The sequence below is a fragment of the Hyla sarda genome, chromosome 13 (assembly GCF_029499605.1).
Source record: "Hyla sarda isolate aHylSar1 chromosome 13, aHylSar1.hap1, whole genome shotgun sequence".
Classification (NCBI taxonomy): domain Eukaryota; kingdom Metazoa; phylum Chordata; class Amphibia; order Anura; family Hylidae; genus Hyla; species Hyla sarda.
The window spans coordinates 2,369,025-2,389,343 of record NC_079201.1 but is presented as its reverse complement, the minus strand read 5'-3'; the positions used below and the strand labels follow the sequence as shown (position 1 = coordinate 2,389,343).

Here is a 20,319-nt window from a genome sequence, read left to right as displayed (position 1 = left end):
TGTGCAGGATATCATGGGGGGGGGGAGACCCCCTGTGATCAAACACTTATCCCCTATCCTCCCATAGAACTACATGGAGGAGGCGTGTCAGCCGGGACGTTGCGCCCCTCTGCAGGATATCATGGGGGGGGGGGGGAGACCCCCTGCCATCAAACACTGATCCCCTATCCTCCCATAGAACTACATGGAGGAGGCGTGTCAGCCGGGACGTTGCGACCCTGTGCAGGATATCATGGGGGGGGACCCCCTGCGATCAAACACTGATCCCCTATCCTCCCATAGAACTACATGGAGGAGGCGTGTCAGCCGGGACGTTGCGACCCTGTGCAGGATATCATGGGGGGGGGGAGACCCCCTGTGATCAAACACTGATCCCCTATCCTCCCATAGAACTACATGGAGGAGGCGTGTCAGCCGGGACGTTGCGACCCTGTGCAGGATATCATGGGGGGGGACCCCCTGCCATCAAACACTTATCCCCTATCCTGTGGATAGGGGATAAGTTGTCCTTCTAACCTGGGGCTCTTCCTTGTTCAAATGAAAAATGACTGACTGTCCCTATGACAACACTTCCTGCTCTCCATCTTTATTGAATGGAGATTGGATCTGCACCATCACTAGTACCCATCCCCCCCGCAGCGCTCTCCAATGATGGGAAATACTCTTGACTTTCTAGTAATACTTTGGTTACAATTCTTTACCAGTGTCAGGATCTCTGCTGGCTGTCAGTGAATAGAAAACTTTTATTTAATTTTTTTTCACGTGAGAGCAGGCAGTGATAGACAACATTTCCATTCACTGACAGCAAGCAGCTGAGCTTGAATAGTGATATGGGGGGGGGGGGGTAAAAACCTTTTTTAAATAACCTTTTCTGTTAAATACGAGTAAAGAAAAGAAACACTCTGCAGTCGTTGCTGTGAATCATTTCATATACATATTTATAGATATATATTTACACACATACAGGTCATGTACAAAGCTACATTCTAAACCCCCGCGGGGTCAACGATGGCAATAAATACTCACGCCCCCTACATTACAAAATCATGGCTGTAACGCCAATCTGTCCGGTATAAATTCACGTATGAAGTGGCGGCCGATCCCCCTCCGTACCTGCACTGCAAGGAATAAAATGCAGAGGTGCGGCGGACCCTAGGCCACCACGTCTTTGCGACACCGACGGCCCAAATATTTTTAGTGAAATAAAACACCCGCCATGAATAGTCAATACTACCGCCAGGTCATTAGTGAATTTGTAACTTACAGACTCTGCTTTAAAGGGGTTAAACAGGATTAGTAAAAAAAAAAAAAAAAAACAGCGCCACCCCTGTCCCCAGGCCGTGGGTGGAATTTACAATTTTGCTCCATTCACTTCAATGGAACTGAGCTGCAATACCACACACAACCTGAGGACAGCGGTGGCGCTGTTTTTCTAATCAAGTTGTGTGTGGTATTGCAGCTCAGTTCCATTGTAATTCCACCCACGGCCTGGGGACAGGTGGTGGCGCTGTTTTTCTAATCCTGGATAACCCCTTTAAATGCTTGTTACAATGATGCCAGGCAGCTGCTCAGCGAGTCAGAAAAGAAAAATATATAAAGGATTAGAAAAGCTAAAAATAAGAGAAAAAAAATTAGTTTTTTTTTAAAAAGGCAACTGCGTCGTCATGACCGTATTTCCCAACCAGCATGCCTCCAGCTGTTGCAAAACTACAACTCCCAGCATGCCCGGACAGCCAACGGCTGTCCGGGCATGCTGGGAGTTGTAGTTTTGCAACAGCTGGAGGCACCCTGGTTGAGAAACACTGCATCATGAGATCGTATGCCGAGATTTGATTTTTAATTTTTTTTCCTTTTCTTCAAAAAACTTTATTGTTTTTAGACATAAAGCCAGCAGCTTGGTTGTGTTTTATCCTTTGGTACATCTGGAATTTCCGTGGAATAAATATCAAATTATGCATCAACGCTATTTTATATATAATCCATTATAATAAAGCTGCAAAAAAAAAAAATTATAATAAAAAAAAAAAACAACTTCCAGCGCCAAACCAAACTGTGCTTCATAAAAAAAAAATAAGTAAAATACATGAGGTGTGAGCGCAGAAGCGTGAAGAAGTCTATTATATATATATATATATATCTCATTATGTTAGTGTTACACCGGATCTTATATAAAAAGTTATCTAATAATCTTATATATAAAATACAGATCAGCGATGCAAAAAAAAAAAATGTGCACGTCGATCCCGGTCGCGGCAGGAAAAAGCGAAAAAATTAAATACAAAAAAAGATGAACAAAATCCATCTTTTTGGCAACACTGGGACCCAAAAAAAAATAAAAAAATAATAATAATAATCAAGTAAAAGGTAAAATTTAGATATGTAAGAAAAGAAATAATACGAGGCGTCTGCGACGGAAGAAAGTAACAAAAAAGAACCACAAAGTATTCGCTTGTTACAATGTAGAATAATACATTAAAATGTAAAGTGCTGGATACAGTCAGACAATACTTCTCTGGAGGGAAAGACGAACCGGAAAGTTCTCCAGATATCATAGAAAAAAAAAAGAAAGAGGGCGGAGCTTCCGAAGACATCAGGTACGTTCTACCGCAAAACTACAACTCCCAGCATGGCCTGACAGAACTGTGGCAAAGCTTTTAGGCCAGGTTCACACTGCGGAATGTCAGCCGGCACTAGGACCGCGCGGGCACTGCAGTCTCCAATAGACTGCAATTAGAGATGAGCGAACTTAGTTAATTCGATTCGTCACGAACTTCTCGGCTCAGCAGTTGACTTATCCTGCATAAATTAGTTCAGCTTTCCGGTGCTCCGATGGCTGGAAAAGGTGGATACAGTCCTAGGAAAGAGTCTCCAGCCCACCGGAGCACCTGAAAGCTGAACTAATTTATGCAGGAAAAGTCATCGACTGCCGAGCCGAGAAGTTCGTGACGAATCAAATTTACTGTAAGTTCGCTCATCTCTACTTACAAGCTCCTGTAACAGTTGGGCCAGGGTTTTCCAACCAGGGTGCCTCCCTGCTGTTGCAAAACTACAACTCCCAGCATGCCCGGACAGCCTTCGGCTGTCCGGGCATGCTGGGAGTTGTAGTTTTGCCACAGCGGGAGGCACTTTGGTTGGGGGAGCACTGATTTATGACTGATAAGAGTGAGAAAAAATTCCTAAATTCTTATAATAAAAAAGCTAAACATTTTAATACAAAAAAATGTCACCGTTATAATCTACAATTCCTGGGAAATAATGGACTTTTATTTATTTTTTGGGGGTTAGGAGAATATCTAAAAATTTGTTTTTAAATTGTGTCTTTAAAGGGGAACTCCAGAGGAAAACTAGTTTTATTTTTATTAATTTGTGCCAGGAAGTTAAACAGATTTGTAAATGACTTCTATATAAAAAAAAAAATCTTAATCCTTCCAGTACTTATTAGCTGCTGAATACTACAGAGAAAATTATTTTCTTTTTGGAACACAGAGCTCTCTGCTGACATCACGAGCACAGTTCTCTCTGCTGACATCTCTGTCCATAGTAGGAAAAAATCCCTATAGCAAACAGATAATGTTCTGGACAGTTCCTAAAATTGACAGAGATGGCAGCAGAGAGCACTGTGCTTGTGATGTCAGTAGAGAGCTCTGTGTTCCAAAAAGAAAAGAAAGTACTGGAAGAATAACATCAGGAGGTTTCTCCCATTTTAGAGCAGTGTTTTCCAGCCAATGAGCCTTGAGCTGTTGTAAAACTGCAACTCCCAACATGCTGAGCATTCTGGGAGTTGTAGTTTTGAAACAGCTGGAGGCACACTGGTAGGGAAACCCTGTTTTAGAACACTCAGCCCATTGATAACAGTGAGAAGGGTGTAATACTCCACTTATCCTGTGGTGGTGCTGCAGGGTTGTCTGTGTATTATACAGATTACCACAAATCAATTAAAGGGGTACTCCGGTGAAAACCTTTTTTCTTTTAAATCAACTGGTGGCAGAAAGTTATTGTAAATTACTTCTATTAAATCTTAATCCTTCCAGTACTTATTAGCTGCTGAATGCTACAGAGGAAATTCCTTTCTTTTTGGAACACTGATGACATCACGAGCACAGTGCTCTCTGCTGACATCTCTGTCCATTTTAGCAACCATGCATAGCAGATATATGCTAAGGGCAGCATGGTGGCTCAGTGGTTAGCACTGCTGCCTTGCAGTGCTGGGGACTTGGGTTCAAATCCCACTAAGGACAACAATAAATAAAGAGTTAATATTATTATAATAACGTCAGCAGAGAGCACTGTGCTCGTGATGTCATCACCAAAAAGAAAAGAATTTCCTCTGTAGTATTCAGCAGCTAATAAGTACAGGAAGGATTAAGATTTTTAATAGAAGTAATTTACAAATATGTTTAACTTTCTGGCACCAGTTGATTTAAAAGAAAAAAGGTTTTCACCGGAGTACCCCTTTAATCATGTGATCAGGTTACAAAGGGCTATTTCTGTTTTTTTTTTTTTTTGGGGGGGGGGTTTGTTGCCTAATAGAATAAGCCCCTTTAATGCCAAAGTAAAAAGGCTTAAATCAGCCTGGAAGATGGGGATTTCTGATACAGAGCTCCAAATCCCCTGTATGGAGTCACATGATATGATTGGCTGATTTTGGGTTGTGATATCACACAGAGGGGTGACTGGGGGTAATTAGGGACAGATCCCAGTCATGTGACTGCAGCAATAGACGGTGCCGCAGGAACAGTTTGGGTCGTCGTCTTTGATCTGAATCTCTTCCACCCGCAATCTACACAACGTCTAAACACCGAAACCATCAACTCCGACAATGATTAAAAAAAAATTATGAAAAATTACTTTTCTAGTCTTGTTAGCAATCACTGGTCCAGGCTCCCGAGGGTTAAGGACACGATCGCTGGTTGTAATGGATCACAGAAGACGACGCACGTTACGGGGGCCGTACGGGTGTATGTGACACTGCAGTGCAAACCATCCTGGAGAGAAACCACATGGCGCCTGGTTCGCTGCGGGGATCGGGTCCTTGTGGTTTTCATACAGTCTTTAAAGTGTTAAAATATGGGATAAAAGAAGACGAAGTAGAAAAGAAATAATAATGGCATAAAGTCTGTACATCATGCAGAAGGTTTGGGGGTCCTCGGGATCAGTCGCTGCTGTTACACATAACCTGCCACACGATCAGGTGACTTCGCTCCACCTTGGCCATGGAGGGCTCCAACTGTAAGGAGTCGTCCAAACCTTCAGATTCGGCACAGTCATCGCCTGCAGAGAGAAGGCATAAGGTAATAAACTCCGCCCACAGCCCCTCCCAGGTGGTGATTTTAGGGCATTTCTGTTCCTTACCCATTCGGAAGTCGATGTAGCCCTCTCCACCACTCATCACCAGCATGAACTTCTGGATCAGACTGGCTTCTGGCTGAGCGGCTGCACCTTTGTCCCCGGACAGATCCGGAGAGTTACCGCTGGACGGGGGAATCACCTGACCTGGAGGAGATGGCGCCAATGTTAACTGACTTCAATGAGACCCCCCCCCCCCCCCCCATGTAAGAAATAAGTACCTGGCACCGCGACAAAGAACTTCACCGCATCACGATGTCCGTGGAAACACAACTGTGCATGAGCCATAGAACAATACGGTATGAAGGTTCCTGGCGTGACTTTGTCGCTGTTCTCGTCGCCGTATACGCGGATGACGCTTCCTGGACGATTGCCGGCACCGGGCAGAGCTTTATTGGCTTCAGAATAAAGGAGAAAAAAAGAAGAAAACAAAAAACACACAGGACACATTTACACTCAGCAGGTGAGCGGGCACTTACTTACGACTAAAGCATGGCACCGGCCTCTAAAAGCGCAGCTAGGAAGGAAAGAGGCAGCGCTTAGTATTTCAAGACGGGCTTCATGCTGAGAGGCAGGAGGATGGAGTGTGCCGCTTATCATCTAGAACATTCAGCCCAAACTGGAACACTACAATGCTGGCATAATGGGAGTTGTAGTCTCCTCAGAGCTGTACCGTCCCATTGAGGACACCACATTGTGTGGTGAAACATGTTAGGAGACCCTGATAATCGCTCCTGTGTGCATACTGCAGGTACACTGACCCGTCACCATCTGTTGCCACAGACATTAGGGGTCATTTTTGGCTAAAACTGGTGACGCCATCCTATGTGCCAGCTAAGAGTGAGCAACTGTCCTATGGGGATCTACTCTGATCACAGTCCCATCAGTACAGGGGATTCTGCACTGGTATGACATCAGACTGGTGAAAGGGTGATGGGACCACCTGACCGCCCATGATGCCACAATGAGTGATGGGACCACCTGACAGCCCATGATGCCACAATGAGTGATGGGACCACCTGACAGCCCATGATGCCACAATGAGTGATGGGACCACCTGACCGCCCATGATGCCACAATGAGTGATGGGACCACCTGACAGCCCATGATGCCACAATGAGTGATGGGACCACCTGACAGCCCATGATGCCACAATGAGTGATGGGACCACCTGACTGCCCATGATGCCACAATGAGTGATGGGACCACCTGACCGCCCATGATGCCACAATGAGTGATGGGACCACCTGACTGCCCATGATGCCACAATGAGTGATGGGACCACCTGACTGCCCATGATGCCACAATGAGTGATGGGACCACCTGACCGCCCATGATGCCACAATGAGTGATGGGACCACCTGACCGCCCATGATGCCACAATGAGTGATGGGACCACCTGACCGCCCATGATGCCACAATGAGTGATGGGACCACCTGACTGCCCATGATGCCACAATGAGTGATGGGACCACCTGACCGCCCATGATGCCACAATGAGTGATGGGACCACCTGACTGCCCATGATGCCACAATGAGTGATGGGACCACCTGACTGCCCATGATGCCACAATGAGTGATGGGACCACCTGACTGCCCATGATGCCACAATGAGTGATGGGACCACCTGACCGCCCATGATGCCACAATGAGTGATGGGACCACCTGACTGCCCATGATGCCACAATGAGTGATGGGACCACCTGACTGCCCATGATGCCACAATGAGTGATGGGACCACCTGACCGCCCATGATGCCACAATGAGTGATGGGACCACCTGACTGCCCATGATGCCACAATGAGTGATGGGACCACAGTGCCCTCCTCCTCCACCCCGGGGAACAGTGCCCTCCTCCTCCTCCCCGGGGAACAGTGCCCTCCTCCTCCACCCCGGGGAACAGTGCCCTCCTCCTCCCCGGGGAACAGTGCCCTCCTCCTCCTCCTCCCCGGGGGACAGTGCCCTCCTCCTCCTCCCCGGGGGACAGTGCCCTCCTCCCCGGGGGACAGTGCCCTCCTCCTCCTCCTCCCCGGGGGACAGTGCCCTCCTCCTCCTCCAGGGACCATGCCCCCATCACCATCATCCTCCTCCTCGGGGGACCACACCTTCATCGCCCTCCTTGGGAGAACTACGCCCTCCTCCTCCTTCTCGGGGAACCACGCCCTCCTCCTCGGGGAACCATGCCCTCATTCTCCTCTGGGGACCACGCCCTCATCCTCCTCGGGGGATCACGCCCTCATCCTTCTCCTCCCCCGGGGACCACGCCCTCCTCCTCATCCTCTTCGGGGACCAAGCCCTCATCCTCCTCCAGGGACCATGCCCCCATCGCCATCATCCTCCTCCTTGGGGGACCACGCCCTAATCGCCCTCCTTGGGGGAACCACGCCCTTATCCTCCTCCTCCACGGGGAACCATGCCCTCCTCCTCGGGGGACTATGCCCACCTCCTCGGGGGACCGGGGGGGACCACGGCCTCATCCTCCTCCTCCTCCTCGGGGGACCATGCCCACCTCCTCATCCTCCTCCTCAGGGGGGGGGGGGGACCACGGCCTCATCCTCCTCCTTGGGGGGGGACCACGCCCTCATCCTCCTCCTCAGGAAACCATGCCCTCATCCTCCTCCTCGGGGGACCATGCCCTCACCCCACCATGTGCTGCAGAACCTGCTAGATTGACAAGACACATCCATCAGAAAGAGAAAACCATGAGAGAAGAAGATCCGAGAGGACAGAGTGCGCAGGGATGAGAAGCTCCAGATGACTGTGATATGGTGACTACGAGATTAGCTGCGACACAACAGGACCCTGCCGTTTAGTAATACGAAAGGTTGTGCGGCCATTAGGGGGGATGGGGAGACGTCCAGAAGAAAATACTCAGGAACATACAAGGAGGGTGAATCTACAGCCAGTGGCTACTCGGAGAAGCGGGAGGGGAGGCTGCGCCTGGTGCGATCACTTACCCCGCAACCCAAGTAACCGTCCCTGGTGCAGAATTACGGCTATAGTGAGACAGGAAGGGGAGGGGGTAATGGACAGGGGACAAGTGTGAAGAACACGTTCTTGAGATTCACATAGTCAAGTCATGTGTGAGACCCTGCTGGGGACCCCCTGAGTATAACCCTGCAACCCACAGAAGAGGCAACCATCCCCGAGCTCTGAAAGTATGAGCAACACCCAGCCCCCTATCCTCTGTGTATTACTGTAACAGGTCTGCAGCTCCATAATGCTTTCTTCTGTCATTCTTTACCACATTAAAGCTCTGCTTGCTGTCAGTGAATGAAAACACTCACAGTTCACCTCCTACCAACTACTCTCCTGATATGATGTGTGTGATGTGCATTACTGATGCTAACACCCACAGGGGGGCACTTACTTTCAGTCAGGGGTATAGAAATAATGACTCCATTGCCGGTTCCTACCCAGAGGCGATTACAAGACACCATCAACGCTGTTATCCTGACAAAGGAGAAGCCCAACTTCCCGGTGCCTAAAGAGAGAATTATAAAAAACATTGTCAACTTACAGAGCTGGTCTCTACTTCAGAGCCCTGAAGGCTTTTACACCCAGCTCTCCATCAACCCTGAATGTAATACACATCCCTACTGCCCATGTCAGTCTACACTGTAGTTCCGGGATTCTATTCCTGGTCTATAGGTTACTTACCGAGCATTTTACTGACATACGGCTCAATGTCCACATCCTGCAGATGCTGATAGGTGTGAGCGTGGTAGAGCCGCAGCGTGGAGTCCAGCCGGATAGAGACCCACACGCCGTCTCCCACCCAGGCGAGCTGCCTGACTTGGCTCTCCTTCCTGGGATGAGCGTCAAAAGATTTCTGAGGTAAAGAAAAAATGTCATACAGGCGCTCAGTGCCGACAGCGCCCCCTACATCAGTGCCCCCAACGTCTCGTACCTCTATCTTCATGGTCTTGGGGTGCACGATGTAGATTTTGTTCCTGTATCCGCACCACACCTTCTCATGTACCACCGTCATACACCGGATGGAATGGTGCGGGCGCCCAAAGTCCAGCAGGTGGTAGTTAGACAAATCCCACTGACCGTCTGCAAGAAAGAGCGTATCATCCCAGAGAGGGTTCCAAGTTATCCCCGATCCTTACAAACAGAGGGGGGTCTGACCCCTGGGACCCCAGAGAACAGGAAAAAAACTGGTCCCAGAATGACGGGTGCATACGTGAGCGGCCAGAGCTCCATTAATCCACTGTGGGGCAGCCAGAAATAGGCAGGTATTGGTTGCTTTGGCCAACTCAGCACCTTTTCTACACAGGATCTGATAAATCTCCCCCCTGGGACCCAGCAGTCGGAGCCCCTCCGATTACATTACATCTTATGATGGGAATACACCTAATGGCAAAGTATATAAAAACCATCTATCCTAATCCAATGTTCATCATTTCCTGCAGGGCGGCGCTGTTACAGCCTGGACTGGAGGATAAGATCTAGACCTGGCTGATAACATGAAGATGGCAGCTTTATCAGATGCATGATGTCATCACCGGTTACATCATACCTACCGACACCTCGATGGAAGATCGCCAGTGTCCCATCAGCCAAGGCTACCAGCACTATACCCTTCACGTGTCTGCAGAAGAAGCAATAGAAGGGAGGGTAAGAGCGGAGGAGATTTACCTATAGTATATGGATTTCTCTGTACTCACACAATACTCAAGATGGAGTCCTTCAGCTTGATCTGCAGGAGACACTTCTTCCACTGGGTGACAGATGAATGGACGTAGAGGCTGCAACAGAAATCATCATATTCAATGTGACCATGGATAAGCCATAAAGGGGCGCCCTGCCTCAGACACCCCTCTACCTCCGTTCTGTCAGTGAATCCGGCCACAATGAATTAACTAAGGGAACTAAAAAGAGAATGGGAGGACTGTATGCTTTCCATAAACAGTAATGAGAATTGTGTACTACTTCATTTCTCCTGTGGGGGCAGTGCAGGAGAATTTAATGCTTGCTGCTACTAGACAATCAATAATCTCCTGATGATCAGCTGATCCTATTGTCTTGCTGCGCACAGGGACTGCAAACCCTTTAACCCGATAACGACCATGGACGTCTATGCTCATCCAATGGCCGTTACCGGGGTATGACGCGGACTACTGACTGGAGTTCACGTCATACCGGCCAGCCCCCAGCTGATTCCTGTAGCTGGGGGCCGGCGTTAATAGCAGACTTGCCGCGGCCGACTATTAACCCTTTAGATCGCCGCTGTCAAAGTTGACAGCGGCATCTAAAGGTGCCTGTATCCAGTCCCTGGTGGTCCAGTGGGGTGGTTAGCTCAATCCCCCCGTCCCCCCGTAGCGTGATCGTGGGGGGGCGAACCACTACTGAGGTAGCCTGAGGGCTTACCTCTCTCCTGCTGCGGCTGCTCCGATGCTCAGAATGATAGAGTCTAGCAGAGCCAGGCTTCATCAATCGAGCACAGAGCACACAGATCAATGGGATTGTATGTAATCCCATTGATCTGTATGAGGAATCAAATGAATCCTCCTAAAAGTTCCCTAAGGGGATTAAAAGTCTAAAAATAAAAAGTTTAAAAACACACACATTAACCCCTTCCTTATTAAAAGTTTAAATCACCCCTCTTTTCCCAAATTCCATATAAAAAATATATAAACATAATAAAAATAAACACATGTGGTATCGCCACGTGTGTAAATGTCCGAACTACAAAAATATATTATAAATTAAACCGCACAGTCAATGGCGTACGCGCAAAAAAAATTCCAAAGTCCAAAATAAAGTATTGTTGGTCACTTTTCATTCATACCATATAAAAAGGAATAAAAAGCGATCAAAACAAAAAATGGTATTGATAAAAACTTCAGATCACGGGCCAAACAAATAACCCTCATATCACCCTGTACGCGGGGAAAAAAAAAAGTTATAGGGGTCAGAAAGGGACAATTTTAAATGTATACATTTTCGTGCATGTAGTTATGATTTTTTCCAAAAGTACGACGAAATCCAACCTATATAAGTAGGGGATCATTTTAATAGTATGGACCTACAGAATAAAGATAAGGGGTCATTTTTACTGAAAAATGTACTACGTAAAACGGAAGCCCCCAAAATTTACAAAATGGTGTTTTTTTGTCAATTTTGTGGCACAATGATTTTTTTCCTGTTTCGCCATAGATTTTTGGGTAATATGACTGATGTCATTACAAAGTAGAATTCGTGGCGCAGAAAATAAGCGTCATATGGATTTTTAGGTGCAAAATTGAAAGGGTTATGATTTTAAAATGTAAGGAGGAAAAAACAAGTGCAAAAAAACTGAAAACCGCTGAGTCCTTAAGAGGTTAAAGTGACTGAAGCTACACGATCGTAACTGACCTACAGAGCCCCCGATTCATATATGGTCATGTAGGTAAGTATAGGGCGGTTACTTACTGTCCATTCTGCGCTCCCAGCCACATGGTGGGCAGGAGGCTGTTCATCTTCTGCGCCTCCTCTCTCATCAGATCCTGCTCGGTGGGCAGCGTGGCCACCCCGTCCTTATACAGGTCAGAATCGCTGCTGGGAGAGACACAAAGAACTTTCTAACAATACTTCACCGTCATGTAACCCCACACAAGATGCAGTGACCCCCATATTGTCTCCTCATGCTGCATGCACACTTACCTGGCATGGCCGCTGGTGTCATCGCTTGTGTTCTGTACACCCAGGGGGTCCGTGAACACATGTTCTGTGTAGATTCCCGCCTGGGTGATGTCGGCCACATCGTCTGTGGGGCTGTCTCCGGCCTCTGTAGCCTCCGTGGCCTCCTCTGCTGTGGGGACATTCTCATCCAGCTCAGGACTGGTGGAGTCTGATTCTGTTAAAGGACAAGCGTGAGGGATGAGCCTGTGTAGTCTCCTTGTTACCCCCGATCACCAACCCTTCCGCCCCATATAGTCCACTGATGGGCTGCCCATGTAATGACTATGTGCTCACCCGGATGACTCTCCACCTCCGGGGAGATAACACTTGGGGTTTGGCATACGATGGGTTTGATCTCTTCCGCAGAGGCCGCAGTCACCCTGACACCAGTAATGCCCTGGTCGCCGGAGGAGCAGCTGCTCGCCAGGCTCTCAGATAAGGACGACTTGTCCGTCAGCCCCGAGTCTGCATCCAGCTTTGAGGAATCTCCTGTTGGGTAATCTGTTTCCATTACTCCTGTTAGAAGAATAAAATCATTATTTCCAATCGCTAACCCACAGGAACCTCTCTGCCTGCACAGCTGAAGGTTTGTTACAATGACACACAGCCTCATTGTAATGTCTCACCTGGCACGCTGGCAATGCACAGCACATGGGAGTTGCAGACGATGAAGCTGTCCATCATGTTTCCCGGGTCGTTGGCATCTACGATGATCACCTTGGTAGAGGAGTGGGTGCTGGTGCAGATCCACACCAGACTGGACAGCTCGTCCTGATGTCTCAGCTCCTTCTGCTGCACCTGCACCATCACAAGGATTGTTTTATTAGGATTAAGAATCCAATTACATAACAGCGCCTCCGGTGGCCAGTCATGGCATTGTCCTCCATACACAGGAATATTTTCTGCTCTGTACCTTTAACTCCTGCTCTAGTTTCTCCAGGCTGCTCTGGGATACGCTTCTGTGTTTCTGGTTCTCTAGGTCGGAGCCGGGGAGGTCGCTGTAGAAGACGCTCGCTCCGATAATGGAGCCTCCGTCCCTGGTCTTTCCTCCGGAGAGGTTAACACCGACGGCACACCAAAGCTGCAAACAAACGCACATGGTGTGTAAGTCACATGAACCAGTCAGTAACATTTGGGTCTTTTTCTCTGGTCACATCTAAAGCTGCATTGAAATTCTGGTGGCTCCAGGATCGGTCACCACACTGATTCCACTGACTCGCTGTGAAGAAATATAACCGCAGATCCGGATGTGACTGGAGCAGAGGACCCAGGAGCAGTACAACGTAAGCCCAATTTAATCCAGGGGTTTCTCAATTAGGGCGCCTCCAGCTGTTGCAAAACTACAATTTCCAGCTTGCCTAAGGCTGTCCGGGCATGCTGGGAATTGTAGTATGTCCTGTTGTCACCTTCATAGATGTGTCCTTGTCATCCAGGGGCCTCAGATACACCGGCACTGGCAGATTCTTCATTTTGCCCTCACTCTGGCCGCCATTTGTCGCCTGCAAAGCAGAAATGATGGACAGATGATGATGTCAGCAGAGAGTATACAGCTCAGTATATCCCTAGGGTCCGTCCATTACCTGCTTGTACTTCTGAGGAAGACTCCAGCCAAACGCTTGCACGCGGCCGTCCTCCTTCTGGACGTGCGCCTTCATCTGCCGGTACTGCTCTCGCTTCTGCTCCCGCCTGGTGGCTGAAGAGGCATCACCGCCCGAGAGACTGACAAAAGACAAGAGAAAATGGCGGCCATGAGGTCTATGAAAATGGAGCGGTGGGTTATGACTGGAAACAGGTTATTACTCACTCATCACTGAGGAAATCGAAGGCTTTGGACTTGTCGCTGGGCAGTTTGGCCAGAGCGCTGCTCTTCTTCTTGATGGAAGGGGTGATGTGCGAGGTTGGCGCGTTGTACTTGACGTTGACGGGAAGCTCCGGTTTCTTGGAAGCAGTGGCAGAGGAGCTGAAGAGGCGGCTGAAGCTGAGGATAGACAATAAGGAGGTCAATGGGGTCAGGTCATGTGACGGCTGGTTCTGTATGGTATGAACAATGAACCGGGAGCCCATACTCACAACTGCCAGATGCTCGACCTTTTCTTCTCCTGCATGGCAGGATTCTCTCTAGAAGCCCTAGAAAATAAAAATAAGAATGAGTAAAGAATTTGCAGCTCGGTCTGCACAGTTACCTCTGTGTGTCTGCAGGAGAACGTAAACCGGACCCCCCCGGTATAGGTCATGAGAGCCAGCGGTGAGCCATCTCCACTACACACCACTAGGCTTGCACCGTCACCAGTAGTCTGTACTGGAACAATGATGACACGGACAATGATGACATCACTATAGACTGTACTGGGACAACGATGACATCACTATAGTCTGTACTGGAACAATGATAACACGGACAACGATGACATCACTATAGACTGTACTGGGACAACGATGACATCATTACAGTCTGTACTGGGACAACGATGACATCACTATAGTCTGTACTGGGACAACAATGACATCACTATAGGCTGTACTGGGACAACAATGACATCACTATAGGCTGTACTGGGACAACAATGACCTCATTATAGTCTGTACTGGAACAACAATGACATCACTATAGTCTGTACTGGGACAACGATGACATCACTATAGGCTGTACTGGGACAACAATGACCTCATTACAGTCTGTACTGGAACAATGATGATAACACGGACAACGATGACATCACTATAGGCTGTACTGGGACAACGATGACATCACTATAGGCTGTACTGGGACAACAATGACATCATTATAGTCTGTACTGTGACAACGATGACATCACTATAGACTGTACTGGGACAACAATGACATCACTATAGTCTGAACTGGGACAACGATGACATCACTAGTCTGTACTGGGACAACAATGACATCATTACAGTCTGTACTGGGACAACAATGACATCATTATAGTCTGTACTGGAACAACGATGACATCACTATAGACTGTACTGGGACAACAATGACATCACTATAGTCTGAACTGGGACAACGATGACATCACTAGTCTGTACTGGGACAACAATGACATCATTACAGTCTGTACTGGAACAACAACGACCTCATTACAGTCTGTACTGGGACAACGATGACATCATTACAGTCTGTACTGGGACAACGATGACATCATTATAGTCTGTACTGGGACAACAATGACCTCATTACAGTCTGTACTGGGACAACAATGACCTCATTACAGTCTGTACTGGGACAACAATTTCCTCATTACAGTCTGCACTGGGACAACGATGACATCACTATAGTCTGTACTGGAACAACAACGACCTCATTACAGTCTGTACTGGGACAACGATGACATCATTACAGTCTGTACTGGGACAACAATGACATCACTATAGTCTGTACTGGGACAACGATGACATCATTACAGTCTGTACTGGGACAACGATGACATCATTATAGTCTGTACTGGGACAACAATGACCTCATTACAGTCTTTACTGGGACAACAATTTCCTCATTACAGTCTGCACTGGGACAACGATGACATCACTATAGTCTGTACTGGAACAACAACGACCTCATTACAGTCTGTACTGGGACAACGATAACATCATTACAGTCTGTACTGGGACAACAATGACATCACTATAGTCTGTACTGGGACAACGATGACATCATTACAGTCTGTACTGGGACAACAATGACATCACTATAGTCTGTACTGGGACAACGATGACATCATTACAGTCTGTACTGGGACAACAATGACATCACTATAGTCTGTACTGGGACAACGATGACATCATTACAGTCTGTACTGGGACAACAATGACATCACTATAGTCTGTACTGGGACAACGATGACATCATTACAGTCTGTACTGGGACAACAATGACATCACTATAGTCTGTACTGGGACAACGATGACATCATTACAGTCTGTACTGGGACAACGATGACATCACTAGTCTGTACTGGGACAACAATGACCTCATTACAGTTTGAACTGGGACAACGATGACATCACTAGTCTGTACTGGGACAACAATGACCTCATTACAGTCTGTACTGGGACAACGATGACATCACTAGTCTGTACTGGGACAACGATGACCTCATTACAGTCTGTACTGGGACAACGATGACATCATTACAGTCTGTACTGGGACAGCGATGACATCATTACAGTCTGTACTGGGACAACAATGACCTCATTACAGTTTGTACTGGGACAACGATGACATCACTAGTCTGTACTGGGACAACAATGACCTCATTACAGTCTGTACTGGGACAATGACCTCATTACAGTTTGTACTGGGACAACGATGACATCACTAGTCTGTACTGGGACAACAATGACCTCATTACAGTCTGTACTGGGACAACGATGACATCACTAGTCTGTACCAGGCGGGTTCACCGTACCTGATCATCTCCGTCCACCTCACCGCCTCCTGCAGCTCCATCAGCCTCTCTTTGTACTGGTTCCGCTCCATTAGTACCCGCGCCATTTCCACCCGCGTGAACCTCTTCCTCTGAGCTGTGGGGACATCGCTCTGTACCAGGAATAAAGTGGCGCCATCAGCAGGAGGAGGTAACAATAACAGGACATGACATCATCTTGGAGCATTTGCCACTTACATCCTCTTCATCCTTGGATTTCTGTCTGGCTTCCTCCGTTTCTGCTCGCGCCCTGGAAGTAAAGTCAGCCATTTTATCATCTATTTCTCTCCATCACCACACATGACTACCATGGTCGGCCATATTAGCTTTGGCCACCCAGAAGTTCTTCCCTTCTTGCACAATAGATTGTCGGCAGCTCTAGCTAAAATAGATGGGATTGGCCAACGGTTCTTTAACTAGAATAAGGTGAAGGGGGGTACATACTTTTTAAGCTCCTCCTCCAGCTCCCTGTTCTTCTCCTCTAGCTTCTGTTTGGCCTGTTTGATGGCGTCCAGCTCCCCCTGCAGCACGTCCTTCTCGCACATCAGTTCGTCCATCTTCGCTATCAGGTCGTTCTTCACCACGTTCAGGGCGTTCCTACGTTTGGATTAATGATGGTTATACAGAGGTAAAACCCTCAGGACAACCTATACAAGGAGGCAGCGTATATATATATATATATATATATATATATATATATATATATATATATATATATATATATATATATATCCGTCCACACTAAGCCCCCAGCGAGGCCCAGAAGACCACATGGTGACCGCAGCGAGCACCTACTTGGTTTCCAGAAGCTGCGTGTTCTCCAGGATAAGGTTTTCCACCTCCCGTCCCATCCCTGCAACAAATAAGCAGCAAATAAGGTCCTGAAATGTAAGGGTTAAAAGACACCATGTCCAGAAAAGGCAAAAGTAAACCCAAATTGGGGGGGCGCGGCTGGTCACATGACCGCACACAATGAGAGTGAAGGTGAAAATATCAGTTCTTTAGTGCCTGTGACCCTCCGATAACACTTCCTGCCCCCTGGTTGTTCAGTGTTATCCCAGAACAGTGTTTCCCAACCAGGGTGGCTCTAGCTGTTGTAAAACTACAACTCCCAGCATGCCCGGACAGCCTTCGGCTGTCCGGGCATGCTGGGAGTTGTAGTTTCGCAACAGCTGGAGACACCCTGATGGAAAGCACAGACCTAGGGACACTTACCCAACAGGTCCGCTCCCTCATCCACATCTCCGATAAGGTCGGTCCCAGCGGAGGACAGCTCCTCGAAGAGAGACTCTGTGTTTCGGTCGAACCCTTTGTTCTCGATGCCTTTGGATGGAGTACTGGGGGCAAGATGGAGGACACTTTAGTAGATGCCATGGCAGTGACCCCTGTATCTACTGCTCCTATAACTTGCTGTAGTGTAGAGGGACGTGCTGACACATTGTGACGCATCCTCACCTGGTCATGTGATACGCCCGTTCTTTGTCCATGTCCAGCTCCGGGGTGGACTCGATGATAGACTGGACCTCCGACTTCTCCTCATTATCATTGGTATCTGGGAATAAAAGGAGAAATAAGATTCACTTGTCCCTTGTGACTATCTTGAACTGGACGAGGTTAGTATTGGAGCTTGGTCTGCAGTGTAGCCTCATCTTATAGTTTACAGTGTGTACTGTAACCTCCACCATCCCGATGTGGTGGCGTCTCTCCCGCAGACGTAATAGATATTGTACAGTCCATTAAGAGAATGGCATGAATAAATTAGATGGTGGATGCATTAAGGAGGCCACAGACATGTATGACCTCTAAAGCCTGGGCCGTGACCTTCAGCCGGCCAATAGCAGCATCCTTCATCCTGACCACACACAGCTGAAGATCTGTTCCACTGTATCAGCATAGGTAAGAGCAGTAAGCTGTGGGTAAGCTGACACACTGTATCAAGAGCTCAGCTGTGTGAGGAGGCTGAACACATGTGGAGACTTATGTACAGGAACTGGGCCCAAGACTCAGGCCTGACCTGTGGAGGCCGCGGTGGACGGCCCAACCTGTGGAGGCCGCGGCGGACGGCCCAACCTGTGGAGGCCGCGGCGGACGGCCCTACGTGTGGATGCTGTGGTGGTCGGCCCTAGCTGTGGATGCTGTGGTGGACGGCCCTACCTGTGGTAGCTGAGGTGGTCGGCCCTACGTTTGGATGCTGTGGTGGTCGGCCCTACCTGTGGATGCTGTGGTGGTCGGCCTTAGCTGTGGATTCTGTGGTGGACGGCCCTACCTGTGGAGGCCGCGGCGGACGGCCCTACGTGTGGATGCCGTGGTGGTCGGCCCTAGCTGTGGATGCTGTGGTGGACGGCCCTACCTGTGGTAGCTGAGGTGGTCGGCCCTACGTTTGGATGCTGTGGTGGTCGGCCCTACCTGTGGATGCTGTGGTGGTCGGCCCTACCTGTGGATGCTGTGGTGGTCGGCCCTACCTGTGGATGCTGTGGTGGTCGGCCTTAGCTGTGGATTCTGTGGTGGACGGCCCTACCTGTGGAAGCTGAGGTGGTCGGCCCTAGCTGTGGATGCTGCGGTGGACAGCCCTATGTGTGGACGCTGCGGTGGACGGCCATACATGTGGAAGCTGAGGTGGTCGGCCCTAGCTGTGGATGCTACCGTGGACAGCCCTATGTGTGGACACTGCGGTGGACGGCCCTACGTGTGGATGTTGTGGTGGTCGGCCCTACCTGTGGAAGCGGAGGTGGCCAGCCCTAGCTGTGGATGCTGCGGTGGACGGCCCTATGTGTGGATGCTGCGGTGGTCGGCCCTATGTGTGGATGCTGCGGTGGTCGGCCCTACCTGTGGAAGCTGAGGTGGTCGGCCCTACCTGTGGAAGCTGAGGTGGTCGGCCCTACCTGTGGAAGCTGAGGTGGTCGGCCCTACCTGTGGAAGCTGAGGTGGTCGGCCCTACCTGTGGATGCTGCGGTGGACGGCCCTATGTGTGGACGCTCCGGTGGTGCACCCTACCTGTGGATGCTGTGGTGGACGGCCCTACCTGTGGACGCTGCGGTGGCCTGCTGGTTGACCTGGACGTCTTCGTTTTTCTTGTTGTTCTGGACGTTGTTGTTCTTGAGGTTTGCCTTCATGATGACCTCATCTTTTTGGTCTTTTGGGGATGCGTGCACCATGTTGTTGGGGTCTGGGCCGGAGGTCTTGGCCCCTGTCTGGCTGAGACTGAACAGTTCTTCCTGTAAGAGAAGGTGACATTACATGTACAGCGGGGTGCCCTCTTATAATGGCTGGGGGGCCCCTTATAGCGGGTTATTACCTTCAGGCTGGTGTTGCTGCGGGCGAGGTTCTGTTCTTGCAGCTTCCAGGGTCCATTTCCGGGCGTCTCTGCACCGTGAGTATCTGGAAGGACCAAGGAGTCTCCAGGAGACAGTGGGAAGATCCCCAAAGAGATGGGCCGCTCCTTCCTGTAGGGTCAGAGATGACATGTAAACACTGGAGGAGGCTGGAAACCGGGAAAGCTGGGTAATGGTTGCCAGAGAGGGGGGCACGCGGTTTCCCAGGAACTACTGGTCAGCGGCACTGGGCACTGACTTGTGGTTGTTCGGTACAATGAGGGAGATTAATCAAAACCTGTGCAGAGGAAAAGTTGACCAGTTGCCCATAGCAACCAATCAGATCGCTTCTTTCATTTTTAAAAAGGCCTCTGCAAAATGAAAGAAGCGATCTGGTTACTATGGGCAACTGGTGAACTTTTCCTCTGGACAGGTTTTGATAAATCTCCCCCATTTATGTGTCTGCAGGGCAGAAATGTGTCTATACGGGGAATAAAAATAATGTTCTGCCCAAAGGAACCAATCACGGCTCATTTTACCACAGCTTG

General features: G+C 48.9%; 1 protein-coding gene across 6 annotated transcripts in view; it reads right to left on the bottom strand.

The window, feature by feature from the left end:
• Positions 1 to 4,436: 4,436 nt before the first annotated feature.
• The window catches only part of SPAG9 (sperm associated antigen 9), a 120,736-nt gene continuing 104,853 nt past the window's right edge, over positions 4,437 to 20,319 (bottom strand). Inside the window, exons 5-30 of one of the 6 annotated variants that reach the window (XM_056550666.1) lie at positions 19,756 to 19,903; positions 19,483 to 19,675; positions 17,916 to 18,012; positions 17,676 to 17,797; positions 17,256 to 17,313; positions 16,905 to 17,057; positions 16,659 to 16,710; positions 16,443 to 16,573; positions 14,086 to 14,142; positions 13,820 to 13,993; positions 13,596 to 13,734; positions 13,422 to 13,514; positions 12,929 to 13,096; positions 12,642 to 12,813; positions 12,310 to 12,531; positions 11,998 to 12,190; positions 11,767 to 11,889; positions 10,020 to 10,100; positions 9,876 to 9,943; positions 9,257 to 9,405; positions 9,007 to 9,178; positions 8,717 to 8,830; positions 8,304 to 8,342; positions 5,568 to 5,744; positions 5,353 to 5,493; positions 4,437 to 5,271 (exon numbers count right to left, since the gene is read on the bottom strand). In XM_056550666.1, the coding sequence (XP_056406641.1) occupies positions 5,153 to 5,271; positions 5,353 to 5,493; positions 5,568 to 5,744; positions 8,304 to 8,342; positions 8,717 to 8,830; positions 9,007 to 9,178; positions 9,257 to 9,405; positions 9,876 to 9,943; positions 10,020 to 10,100; positions 11,767 to 11,889; positions 11,998 to 12,190; positions 12,310 to 12,531; positions 12,642 to 12,813; positions 12,929 to 13,096; positions 13,422 to 13,514; positions 13,596 to 13,734; positions 13,820 to 13,993; positions 14,086 to 14,142; positions 16,443 to 16,573; positions 16,659 to 16,710; positions 16,905 to 17,057; positions 17,256 to 17,313; positions 17,676 to 17,797; positions 17,916 to 18,012; positions 19,483 to 19,675; positions 19,756 to 19,903 (3,355 nt within the window). In that variant the 3' untranslated portion in view covers positions 4,437 to 5,152. Of the gene's footprint in view, positions 5,272 to 5,352; positions 5,494 to 5,567; positions 5,864 to 8,303; positions 8,343 to 8,716; positions 8,831 to 9,006; positions 9,179 to 9,256; positions 9,406 to 9,875; positions 9,944 to 10,019; positions 10,101 to 11,766; positions 11,893 to 11,997; positions 12,191 to 12,309; positions 12,532 to 12,641; positions 12,814 to 12,928; positions 13,097 to 13,421; positions 13,515 to 13,595; positions 13,735 to 13,819; positions 13,994 to 14,085; positions 14,143 to 16,442; positions 16,574 to 16,658; positions 16,711 to 16,904; positions 17,058 to 17,255; positions 17,314 to 17,675; positions 17,798 to 17,915; positions 18,013 to 19,482; positions 19,676 to 19,755; positions 19,904 to 20,319 lie in introns of those variants that run through there. The other 5 variants (XM_056550665.1, XM_056550670.1, XM_056550667.1 and 2 more) reach the window with 5 other exon arrangements.